At 38.5% G+C, this 12,739-nt stretch overlaps 2 protein-coding genes across 2 annotated transcripts; both read left to right on the top strand.

Moving 5' to 3' along the window:
* The first annotated feature begins 1,532 nt into the window (after positions 1 to 1,532).
* Positions 1,533 to 2,682, top strand: LOC127798939 (probable carbohydrate esterase At4g34215). Its single transcript, XM_052332597.1, has 2 exons — positions 1,533 to 2,221; positions 2,319 to 2,682. Exons 1-2 carry the CDS (start codon positions 1,613 to 1,615, stop codon positions 2,523 to 2,525), a joined length of 816 nt encoding a protein of 271 aa, XP_052188557.1. The 5' UTR covers positions 1,533 to 1,612; the 3' UTR covers positions 2,526 to 2,682.
* A 2,468-nt stretch (positions 2,683 to 5,150) lies between these two features.
* On the top strand, positions 5,151 to 6,508 carry LOC127798935 (probable carbohydrate esterase At4g34215). The gene is made up of 2 exons (XM_052332589.1): positions 5,151 to 5,971; positions 6,122 to 6,508. Exons 1-2 carry the CDS (start codon positions 5,384 to 5,386, stop codon positions 6,452 to 6,454), a joined length of 921 nt encoding a protein of 306 aa, XP_052188549.1. The 5' UTR covers positions 5,151 to 5,383; the 3' UTR covers positions 6,455 to 6,508.
* The last annotated feature ends 6,231 nt before the right edge of the window (positions 6,509 to 12,739 follow it).

Here is a 12,739-nt window from a genome sequence, read left to right as displayed (position 1 = left end):
CAAGATGTTGTTTCGCCCGAAATATGCCACATTTTGTTACTTTACAACAAAATTTACATGTGATGGTATTTCTATCATTAGGATCAATTTCAAAATAATTCCATGCCGAGTCCGTTTTAGAAGTGGTTGACGACATTTATTGGGCTGTTGCAACACAGTTCCAACTTCCACAAAATTCTCCTAATGATAGAAATAAACTATAAAGACTTAAAAGAGATATCAGCAACCAGCTGCCAGCAAAAGAAATTAGGCAAGAATGCAAGAAATAAACAAAAAAAATATAAGTAAAGAACTTACAAGATAGGAGAAGACCGTGGGTAGCCTTAGCAGCTTTAACTTGAAGAGCAGATGAAAAGAGAGGCGAGGAAGAGAGGAGAAGACCGTGGGCAGAAGAGAATAGAGGAAGAGGGCGCGACTGGAGAGGAAATTAACAAGCTAGGAGGTGGGCGTGGTTGGATAGGAGAGGAAGAGAAGAGGCAGGCGCTGCTGGAGAGTGGAGAGGAAATGAAGAAGAAGATCAAGGGGTCGCGGCCGGAGAGGAGAGGAAGAAGAAGATCGGCGAGCTGGAGAGGAGAGGAAAAAAGGAGGTAGGCGTGGCTGGGGCTAGAGAGGAAGAGGAAGATCGGGCGAGTTGGAGAGGAATAGAAGAGGGGGTCGCGGCTGGAGATGAGAGGAAGAAGAAGATCGGGCCAGCTGGAGAGGAGAGGAAGAGATGAGGCAGGCGCTGTTGGGGTAGGAGAGGAAGAGGAAGATCGGGCGAGCAGCGAGCTGGAGAGGAGAGGAAGAGAGGAGGCAAGCGTGGTTGGGGCTAGAGAAGAAGAGGAAGATTGGGCGAGCAACAAGCTGGAGAGGAGAGGCAAGCGCGGCTGGATGCTATAGTTGGGAGGAGTGAGGTGCGACTAGGCTGCAAGATTTAGTTAGAAGACCTAGGTTTCATGAGGCGCGCCTCACGCCCCAACGCTTAGATGCGCAAGGCGAGGGCCTCGCCAAAACCGCCTCGCCTCGGCCCAGGCGAGGAGCCAAACTGGCGCCTCGCGCCTAGGCACGCATTTGATAACTATGCTCGTGACACCGTTGAAGACTTACATGCTTCATGAGCTTTTTTAAAATTAAAATTAAAAAAAAAAATCATGGCTCACCAGTAGAATTTTATCAGATGGAAGTCGTTGCGGTGGGCCGTAGATATGTAATAACTGCATTTCAGGGCCTCGTCTGTCTTCTACTACTACTCTTCTTGCTTTTGGGGGCCCAATCTCATTGAACCACCATTTTATCTTCATATAACACCTCGATTACCGTTGTACTGTTTTTTTACAAATAAGCCCACCTCTGAGGCATCACGATCAATTAATAATTTGGCACACGCTTGTGGTCGACGGGATTCCACAGATCCAATCTCCAGCGAGATTTTCGCAAGAAATTATAGTGCCCAGAAAATTTATTTTATATTATATTTACTTTCTTTTTGAGGGACCTAGTTTTGTAAAAAAACATATATAATAAAAGTCAGTCCAATTTTGAAAACCATATTCTCAACTTATCGGAATATGATTCTGGGACCAAAGTTATCTAATCCAGCATACATCTTTGGACAAACCAAAAGAGACAGAAAATGACGCTGGGGTATGTGTGCTTGATGCTTCTGGCCTATGCCGGTGTGGCGAGCCCCGATGAGTTAGCTCATGCCGCCTCTTCCGAGCCTAAGCATATCTTCATCCTGGCCGGCCAAAGCAACATGTCCGGGCGGGGAGGCTCCACAACCAACGGCACTTGGGACGGCGTCGTCCCGCCCGAATGCCGACCCAGCTCCGCCATCCTCCGCCTCAGCGCGGGGCTGAAATGGGTGGAGGCCAGGGAGCCCCTCCACCAGGATATTGATGTTAACGCAACTTGCGGGGTTGGCCCCGGCATGGCGTTCGCCAATAAGCTACTGGAGAAAAACTCCAGTTTCCGAGTTGTGGGATTAGTACCATGCGCCGTTGGATCGTTTCTGGGTACCAAGATAAGTGAATGGGGCCGCGGCACTTTTCTCTACAATCAGCTGGTGAAAAGGGCGCGCGAAGCAGAGCACGACGGCGGGAGGATCGAAGCAGTGCTGTGGTATCAGGGCGAGAGCGACACTGTGAACTTGACGGAGGCGAAATTGTACAAGAGGCGGTTGAGGCATTTCGTCGAACACCTGCGGGCTGATCTGCGATCCCCACAGCTGCCGGTGATTCTGGTACTGAACAATTTAGCCTTTCTCCGAATAGTTTTGTTTCGTAGATCAGCAAGCAGCTTCGGAACTTGAATGTCGTACTGTTTGTGTTGTTGGGCAGGTTGCTTTGGCATCTGGGCAAGGGCCTTACATTGAGAAAGTTCGAGAAGCTCAGTTGGGAACCCATCTGCCAAATGTGAAATGTGTTGATGCCAAGGGGCTGCAGCTGGTGCCGGATCACTTGCACCTCAGCACCGCCGGTCAGGTTCGACTTGGGGAGATGCTGGCTGATGCATTCCTCCAATTTAATGCCGCCAAAAAGACTTGATTGAGTAAGCTGCTGTATTACTGTGCCTCGTCTCCATCCCATGTGATGTGTCCTAGTAAAAAAATGTTGCCTTACATGTAATTGTGCAAGACTGAAACTTCACCTTGAGCATTCCTCCACTTCTATTTTAGTTATTCGTACTTGGAAAAAAAAATAAGTATAATATTTTATTATTATTATTATTATTATTATTATACAAATAAAGATAGATATAACATACATATATATCTTCTATTTTATTTTATTTTTTTTACCTTTTAGCATTATATTTTAATTGAGCATGTACTAGCTAGTATATGTATATAATTATGCTATACATTAATTCTTTGATCTTTGATGATGTTGAAAATTGCAATATTGTTGTTCGGATGGACGAAAAATGCTGAGACTGCTAGGACGTACAATTGAATATTCTTCTTATTTGGCTATATATGGACGGTATTCCTAGCAGCTACTCAAATTTCACCATCACTCACTCTCTTCATTTTTAGTTCAAATAATTTTTACATTATTTTTCAATGCATGAAAAATAATTAGAAATGTTCACCCTAAAAAACAAAAAAAAAAAGCATGGATGGAAAGGTAAAAACCCACAATCTTATACTTTTGTCATATATAAAATGTGAGTCACCACTTGAGCTAACCCTAAAAAAAAAAATCTGACAGGAAAATAATTTATATATTATTTTATTAAAATCAATAATTGTTACTATATTTAGTATAGCCTGTTTGGAATGTTATTTGTTAGTGGGGAAGAAGTTAATTGCAGAAAAGAAAAAAGAGGTTTTTTCATTCCCGTTTCGCGTAAGAATAAACCTTTTTGACTAAGTTTATTATTATGTTTAACCCAAGTTATGCTTTAGGGTTTACTACTTCTCAATTGAATTTGTGCCTGCCCAGTGCTTTAGGGTCAGTCATTGTTCGAATTTCTGGAAGTGTTACAGCCGAGCAAATTGTTAGGAAATGTTGTACCAATTAGATATGTTTGGTTGCGCCTACGAGAACTAACTAAAATGATTCCAATTACTGCTCGCTCACAGTCACAGCAGCTCCAGAACAAATGATTGTTAAAGCTGATATATGCCCTGACCTCACAGCGCACTAACAAACAGCATGGCACATGAATGAATGAATATACATACATACATACATACATACATAGGTAATTTCTTGCCAAGGAAGCCCAGAGGGCCCAAAGAAAGAAAGAATGTCCATCCATCCTTATGTAATTAACCACAGTTAAATCACCTTAAATAATTCGGGTACGGGTAGACAACGATATCGGGGCGATCGACAAGTATAGTATAAGAAGAAAAAAATATGATATTTTAATATCTAAATTATTAAAAAAATATTATTTTAAAATTTTATTATGACTGTCGGTCAGCACGTGCACGCCCGTTTTTGCAAATAAATAAATAAACGCCACGCATAGAGCCTTGTCATGAAACGCGTGCATTGCACGCGCCCGGCTCATGGTCTGCTCAGCGCGCCTTCCTTCGGTCTGCCCTGTTCTGTTTCAAAAAAGGGTTGCATCCTTTGGTCTTCTCCGTTTCGAGAAAGGCTTGACCGATTCCACTGCTGCTCCGTTTCACTGCTAACAAAAAGTTCCCCAATGTTCGTTCGTTTCACTGCTCCGTTTCACTTCTATAATAGCATTACTCAGTGCAGATTTTAGATGGTCTCTCTAATTTTCTAAAAGAAAGAAATAAACTTATTTAAATTCTATGTTTTTCTTGCTTATTGCCATTGTTTATTTAAATTCATGGTTAGCTTTCTGTTTCTGTAATCCGAAACAAACTGATTCCCACAATTTGATATTGTTCCCTTCTTCTGGGATTTAGAGGCAGTTGAATTGTTAATAAATTTAATTTACAACGTCATCCCACTCACTCAGCCCATCAAATTCCAGAAAAACACTGCACCAACCACCCAAAACCACTCTTTCTAGACAATGGCGGATCCCACTCCATGCCTCCACCATACCCCCACCCCAAGTTCCAGAAACGAAGAATGGACACACACTGGGGTAATTAAGGGTTACCCCATCTAAGAATGGTTAGCCATATGAAAGTCTCACAAATGGAAATATGACCATTAATTCCTGCACCCTAGTCCCTAGCTAGATAACATTTGTTTACTGTATATATAGGATTAATTATAAATGAGATTGATTGTCTTTACACTCCATTTGTTTCGTCCTAAAATGTCTTGTATGCACATCATCCTGGTGAAACTTAAAAAAATGCTTTTATTGACAATAAAAGTTTAAAACTTTTTTTTTTTTTTTTCTTGTTTCGGTTATAGTGGAGGTGAAATCCGAAACTTTTTCAAGGGAACAATAAAAAGAAGTAAAAAGAATAACATTATTTTCAAAACTCAAATGCCTATAGCAGTAAAATGAACCAACATACAGATACAGATCTGCTAACGCCACTCTTCATATCAAATATCAGTGCCTTCTTCCCTAACCACCATAAATAAAAAAATCGCCAGTCACTTCAGAACTCTACAGTATGATAATTGAGTACGTAGCTAAAGTTGGTTTCATCCAGGCCTACCTAATAAATTTCATTTAATTAGTACATATATATATGTGTGTGTGTGGGTATGCCCTTCCTATGTGATCATATCCTGTATTCATTCTTGGAGGATTTATATAATTTTATGTAAATATTACTGTCACAAGATTTTATTTATAAGAATTATATATATGGGTTAGGTAATAGCACCAAAAACTTGAAATAGCCATTGTGATTTGGAATCTTACCTTGCTTCCAAGATGGGCCAGAATTTCAGTATCATAAGCGGTAGGCCAAACTGTTGAGCTCAGAAAATCACGCCACAGAGACAGAGCCATGGCGCTCACTTTTCTCTGGCTGATGCTTCTGGCTCACGCAGGTTTGGTCAGCCCGCAAGCCTCTCCCCAACAACCACCCAAGACCATCTTCATCCTGGCCGGCCAAAGCAACATGTCCGGCCGAGGCGGCGTCATCAACACCACCTGGGACGGCCTCGTTCCGCCGGAGTGTCGGCCCAGAGCTTCGATCCTGCGCCTCAGCGCCGAGCTCCGGTGGGAGGAGGCGGCCGAGCCCCTCCACCGGGACATTGACGTGTATGCCGTTTGTGGGGTCGGGCCCGGAATGGCGTTCGCCAATTCCGTGCTGCAGAGGCACGCCGGCTTCGGTGTGGTGGGGTTGGTGCCCTGCGCTGTCGGCGGAACCAAGATAAGCCAGTGGGCCCGCGGGAGTAACCTGTACAATCAGCTGGTCCGGCGGGCGGCGGCGGCGGCGCAAGGAGGTGGCGCGATCCAAGCGTTGCTATGGTACCAAGGCGAGAGCGACACCGTGAACGAAGAGGACGCGCGGCTGTACAAGTCCCGGCTGCAGCAATTCTTCATGGACCTGCGCGCCGATCTCCAGTCGCCACTACTACCAATAATTCAGGTATCCGACTCTTAACGCAAAATAAATAAATAAATAAATAATAATAATAATTTATATGTAATCTGGTATTCAGCATTGATAAATTGTTTGTGGTATTATGAGTAGTAATTGAATGATTGATATTCAAACATCAAAACACTAAAATTTCAGGTGGCATTAGCATCGGGGCAGGGGAGGTACGTGGAGGAAGTGAGGGAGGGACAGATGGGAATAGACCTGGCGAACGTGAGATACGTTGATGGGAAGGGATTGGAGTTGGAGGCTGATCACGTGCACTTGAGCACTGCGGCCCAGGTTCGCTTGGGCCAAATGCTGGCCCATGCATTTCTCCAGACTCAACCCAACCTTGTCCACCTCCACTCCAGTCATGCTCATCATGCATCCAAACCACTCCACACTTTTCTTCTTCACCTTTTGAAGCCGTTTCTCATCATTTCTTTTAGCACAAATAAAATAATTGCCTATATTGTATATGAATTTTAACCCTCTGTTCTGATTCCTCTTAATGTTATTATTTGTTTGTGATTAATTAATTAATTCAGAGCAATTCTAAGGTTGGCATGCATGCATCCATGCATGTGCTATTATTCCAAATTAATCAAGGAAAGAGACCGTCGGATAAGAAGTCAGTCACGGGACTTCTTCGAGTTAATAATTGCTTTGAAATTAGAATTGGAATTTGGAAGTGACACTGACATGTGGACCCCCCCGGGAAATACCAGCCCATTAGGCCTCTAGCCCAGTGCACATATTAAACAACCCTCTCTCCCTTTTTGCGATATAGCTGGGCCCTAGAATAAGAGGCCCAATTATCAATGCATGCACCACAGGTCCATGGCTCCATATATGTGTCCATATATGAGGACCAGCTGCTAGTCGTCATATATGTATTTTAGACTGAAATACGAAATTAACTACGGATTCATTTTTAACAAGCTTTTTTGCGACCCCTGGCTTGGAAAGAATAGAATACTTCATTTTCTTTCTATAAAGTAAATAAAAAATTATAAATTTAATTATATTCCATTATAGTTTATTACTAAGCCGTGATGAACAAAAAATTTAATTTAATATGCATGTTATTTATATAAGCTGTTGTTTAATTAGGGATAACAACTTTTACTCGATTGGTATTTGATAAACTTCTTAGTGCATTTTGGGTGTCTATGATTAAGAATTAATGTTAAATTTTGTTTGACAGGCAAGTGTAGAAAACAAAAATACTCCACAGATGAGGAGTAAAGGCTTATAATCCGCAAGTGATTCATATGTACTAATTAATTTTTTTTTTATTTTAGTTAACATAATATTAGTGTATTATCTATACTGCTATATAAGCAAATATATTTTGGTGAGTTTTTCAAAAATATTTTTTATATATATTTCTTTGAAAGATAAAATTTTTGTCTAAAAAATAAAAAGAAAATTGTATTTGTCTAATACAATTTTTTGGGGGGCAATTTTGTAGCTGGATTTAATTTAATTAAATAAAAAATTAATGTAAACATGAATATTCATTTTAATATAAAACCCTAAATTTTAGTTCTTAATTTGAGATAAAAAAAAACAAATTTTTATTTAAATTGAGTTGGTATGTGCATTATGATGGATATCTGTTACGATATGAGAACAAAAAATACTTGTATTAGAAAACGAATATAGAATGTGGATTGAGTTTGAGTCCATGTATTGTCTATTATCATTCCTATTTTGGTTATAATATTTTATATCAAATTATAAAAGGATACTTACAAATTTTGTAATCGAAATTAAAAAAAAATAACAAAGGTAAAATAATAAAACTTATTATATATTTCATCCTGCTCCGCCTTTCTACATCCCCGTATTTGGTGAGCAAGACAAATGACACTGGCAAAGAAGGATACAGGCTTTAACCTTCCAGTCCCTTCCTCCCCTTGATTGCTTTACCCATCCAAATGAAGGGTTTTAAGTTTCTAGAATGAAAAACATATATAGGCTATGGGGGATTTCCCTGATATTTGGAGCACTTTGTACCAAGCGGGGCAATAGAATTCGATCGGAGCCTGCAGCTGCCAGTTTGACAATGGACACCCCCCATTAATGCGAAGAAGCAAGTTTAACATATAAATGCAGGACCTGTCTTCACTCGACCCTCTCTCCAGCCAATGGTATATTATATTTGGAATTTACCAAAGAGATGGCGACACCTCCACAAGCAAAATAGTAAATAGTACTAATCAGAGAACCATTGGATGCCCATTCTGTGGTGCTTATTCCCATGTGGCTCTGCAACAACATAACCCCTCAAAAACAATAAAACAACCCATCTCTTCTTTTTTTGGATCTTTGGATGAAGATAGAAGAACAAGCTCTCTCTCTCTCTCTCTCTCTCTCTCTCTCACACACACACACAGAGTTATGCCAATCACGCAAGGAATGTGTATTTTTTATTAGATGAAGCAGCAGAGGTCTGCAATCACCTTGCTTGCCCCGAAGTCTGAGTGAGTTCAATGGCGCTATCATCTCCGCTGCAGATTCAGATTGGGCCCTATTCTTACAGCTAGATTAGCTGTGTGTGTGTGTGTGTGTGTTTGCCTTCATTTCATATCGCATCTCTGTACTATCGCTGTCCCATTGGTTGTTGGGCGATGACTGATGACTGACTCTCCTGTTCTGATTAACAGTGAGTGAATCGGAATTGGGCTAATCCAGAACGGGAAGCATCCATCATCATTGATATTCTAACTAAAAATGTTCTACTTTTTCAATTTGCCCAATTCATTAACTCGTGCTGGAACTTGTACCCAAATTCACTGCTAAGGGTATTTTAGTCATTTGACTTTTGTGGACTCCTCAATAGTCAGTATCAGTCCTTTTAGAAATTTGAGATCATCCATCCAACAATCAATTTTTATTCTTTTGCTGTAATGTAGTGTATATTATATTCGGTTTCAAGTAATTTTAGTGATACAAATTGCGCGGTGCTTCTTTGTATTTTTGTACACTGTCACACCTTTTATTATTACATCCATCCATCTACTTATTATTACATGACCACACCTTTTTAATTTGGATATATTCAAAAACATAACACTTGGGAGTGTGTATTCATTAATTATCGATGAATCCTGGAAAGTTGATTTTGTCTTTGATTTGACCAATTTCATTTTTTTTTTTGGTCATTTTTGTTTCTATTGATTCTAGATTTTCATAATTGCAATGAGTATTAGTCAAATTCGTTACTTCCATGGCTAAAGTTAAAAGTATCTTTAAAAACGAGCATATGAAGAGATTTTTATGTGTTTAACATGTATAATAATAATTTATTAGTTACTGTTCGTGTGTAATAAATATATATATATATAAAAACATAATATAATCACTAGGTCTGCTGGATTGCAAAAAGAAGAGAGAGAGAGAGAGGGACAGAGCATGCAAAATCATAGTCCAAATCTTGAAGCAGCCTTCCTGCCTGCCCTGGCTGCCAAGTTGTTGAACAGGGCATTTAGTTGTGGGTGGCTTAAAGGGACCATCCACATAGGAGCCACAATTGGACTAAGTGCCCATTAAAGCCTCCACAATTATCAGTACGTCCAGCTACTACTTTGGTTAAAGGCAGGACTCTCAACTAACCCATAAAACAAAATAAATATACAAATATAGGATTCTTAACTCACTTCTTTAATCCCACTACTTTTGCTTAAGGCTTTGTTAAAGATATATTTAGGCAAATGGAATCCAATTGAAATGTAAAATATTCTATTTTCGTCCAAAAGATTAAGATATCAAAAATAATGAAAAATAATTTTCCTTTTTGGGACAAATAGATAACATTGATTAATGAAAATAAATGGAATGAAATAATACCAAATAACCAATGATCATTATACTTTTTTTTTTTTTAATAAGAAATAGAGTGTGATTAAGTTTATACAAGAAAAAAAAAAAAAAAAAACTTTCATTCGAGTACTATTATCTTTTTCCAATTGAGAAAAATGCATGCTTTTATTTAATTCTATTATTATTATCACAGCAAGACATGGGCTATTTAAATAGATTATGGATATTGCGACACTTAAATAGTTATTGGGTCAACCATAGCGGTGGTCATAATTTCAATATGTCTGAACAAGTAGCTAGCTTGTTTGAAATTTTTTGATTAGATATATCATTGGTCACATAATGCCGAGAAAGTTGATTCAGTTGATGGGTACATACACAGACAGACTTGGATATATTGCCTGCTAATGTGCATTGAGTAGTAATGAGAGATATATATGGGGCCAAAAGTTTAGGTGAGGCGCTGATATATATTTAAGGCTGTGAGCTGTATAGAAGAGTAATTGAAGGCAACCATATATAATAAGTGATTTCTGAATGCCATTATAAACAGTGGCATCAAACTCCAAATTCTAGCTAGTGCCCTTCCATCATTCCTTGTACGTGCCCAAAACTCTCAATCTCAACCCTTATAATTGAACAAGGGGCATATATTAGTGGACATTTTATGAATTATTTTTTGTTTTGACATTTTTTAATCAATTTAAAAATATCTTTAAATAAGATGTTGGGGCAAAAAATAATAATAATGTTATATGTATTTCCCGTGTCACCCCGCATGGACCAGACTCGGTCCGATAGACCGGCCCAATCACCCAAGGCCAAGAAGGTCCGAACGACCTCGTCAAGGAAAGTCCAGCCTCCACCAAAGATTCGGAACTCGTAAAGCGAGCATATGGCGAGCTCCTGGTAATCCCCCAACGAGCTCCAAGCAATCGACTAACGAGCTCCTAAAATATCCTCTAGATCGCTAGCCCATCCAGGTCGCTGGCCTAAAACCTCCAGTTCGCATGAGTGGCAAAGCTGCTGAGAAGTCAGGGGTAAGGTCCGATCACTTTATCTGTAACAGCCCATGCCCCTCGTAATGAGGATCCCACTCCCGGTCTTGTGAAGACGATAAGAACTGTTTGTCCCTCATTATACAATCACTGTATTTTTATATATTATCTAAATTATAAAAGCCCCTCAATATAAATGAGAATCAAAGAGACCATGAGGGGCAAGGACGAAAAGAATAATCAGATACCGCCACTCTGAGAGAATAATCAGACGGCGGCCGTGGACTAAGCATCGTTCTGACCGAACCACGTAAAAGATTCTGGTGTACACGCTTGGAATTTTGGGAGGGGGTTTTCCTTCCTTCTCGGTATTTTTGAATTGACTCACCGCTGCCCAAAACGAATCACGGTCAGCCGAAATTGAACGTCGACAAATAATAATAATGGTATTCCCGATGGTAGATTTTTACATAACATAATATTTTTCTTATAAGTGTTCCTATCATTTTTAAATTAGTTTTATAAAAAGAAACTAATTAGAAGCTAATTTTTGAAAGTAGTTATGAATCACTTTAATTATTACTCTTTCTAAATTATATGTTTTCACACCTTTTCAAAGTAGGTCTTTCACCTTTAAAAAAGAAAAAGAAAACACTCTTATGTGAAGCTAGCTAATTCTTAATTAGGTCAATCTATTATGTTTTGGAAGTCACAAGACAAAATTATTAAAACTAATCTAGACAAGAATAAAGGGCCATATAGAAGAGAGGCTAGACAATATTTGTGCATCTATCTAATTAGTTTAATAATTTATAACCAATTTTGCTTCTTAAAGTAAAAGGAGGTAATTTGATGATTTATTTATTTATTTATTTTTAAGGTTCGATGACTTATTCACTGTACCACACTGTGGTAAAGGTAGATGCAAAGTATCTGGGTAGCGTTTTGTATGTAATTTTGGATCATTTTGGTTTTGCACAACTATACCTTTTTTTTTTTTTTTTTTCTCTTTTCCTTTTGACTTAATAGATAAATCCAAGACATGAAAGAAGAGAGAAAGAGAAGGATGAGCTAAAGTGTTGGAAGAAAAGGATAAAAGTAGTGACATATAAATAAATAACAAGTAAATGAATGCAAAATTTGAAGGTAGAAAGAAAAAGATAATAAAAACACACAGCTAGCTAGCTGTGAAGGGAAAGTGTAATCAGAACTGCTTATATAAATATAAAAAATGTAAACGGGTGCGTGTTTTGAGGGTTAGAAAAGGAAAAGGAAAGGTGTGGGTGTGGGTGGTACCAAAGATATCACAAACAAAACCAACTAATTCTTCTCTTCTAACCTTTTTTTGTCAGCATTTGCTTTTTGGTGAATCTAATTCCATCTAAAATCTCTCCCTTTTTTCTTTTTTTTTCGTTTTTTAATCTTATTTTGTGCTCTCAGGCTCGCAGACTTACTTCTTTTACTTTTTCCTTTAATTAATCACATTTATTAAATTTCCCTTTTTCCTACCCCTACACCTTAACCTTATTCATTCCATCCACGATTACTTGAAAAACTCATCCTGTGGCTGTGGGACATTCAAATCCCTAAATTTCATTTCTTTCTTGTTGCATGTAGTAACATTTTCCTTTCCATCATATTTTATTATATTATATAATAACGTCAATTTTTGTTTGACAATTATATATGTGATGTTCTTTTAAATAGTTAAATTATATTATTCATTTCTGAACTTTATATTAGTATCTTATTTTTTGTTACAATTTAGTTTCTTTTTTGGTGTCCATCAAACAGTAAAATTATTTTGAAACTAAAAATAATTAAATTTACTACCCTCCTCTAAACGATTGAATATAAATATACGCGTGAAATGTTAACAACAATGCAATTGCCATCTCGTTTAACTAAACATAGTTTTGATTGATGGTCACTCCCAATCTCAAATATA

Source organism: Diospyros lotus, chromosome 4, assembly GCF_014633365.1.
Source record: "Diospyros lotus cultivar Yz01 chromosome 4, ASM1463336v1, whole genome shotgun sequence".
NCBI classification, from domain to species: Eukaryota; Viridiplantae; Streptophyta; class Magnoliopsida; order Ericales; family Ebenaceae; genus Diospyros; species Diospyros lotus.
This window is presented reverse-complemented; position numbering and strand designations above follow the sequence as displayed.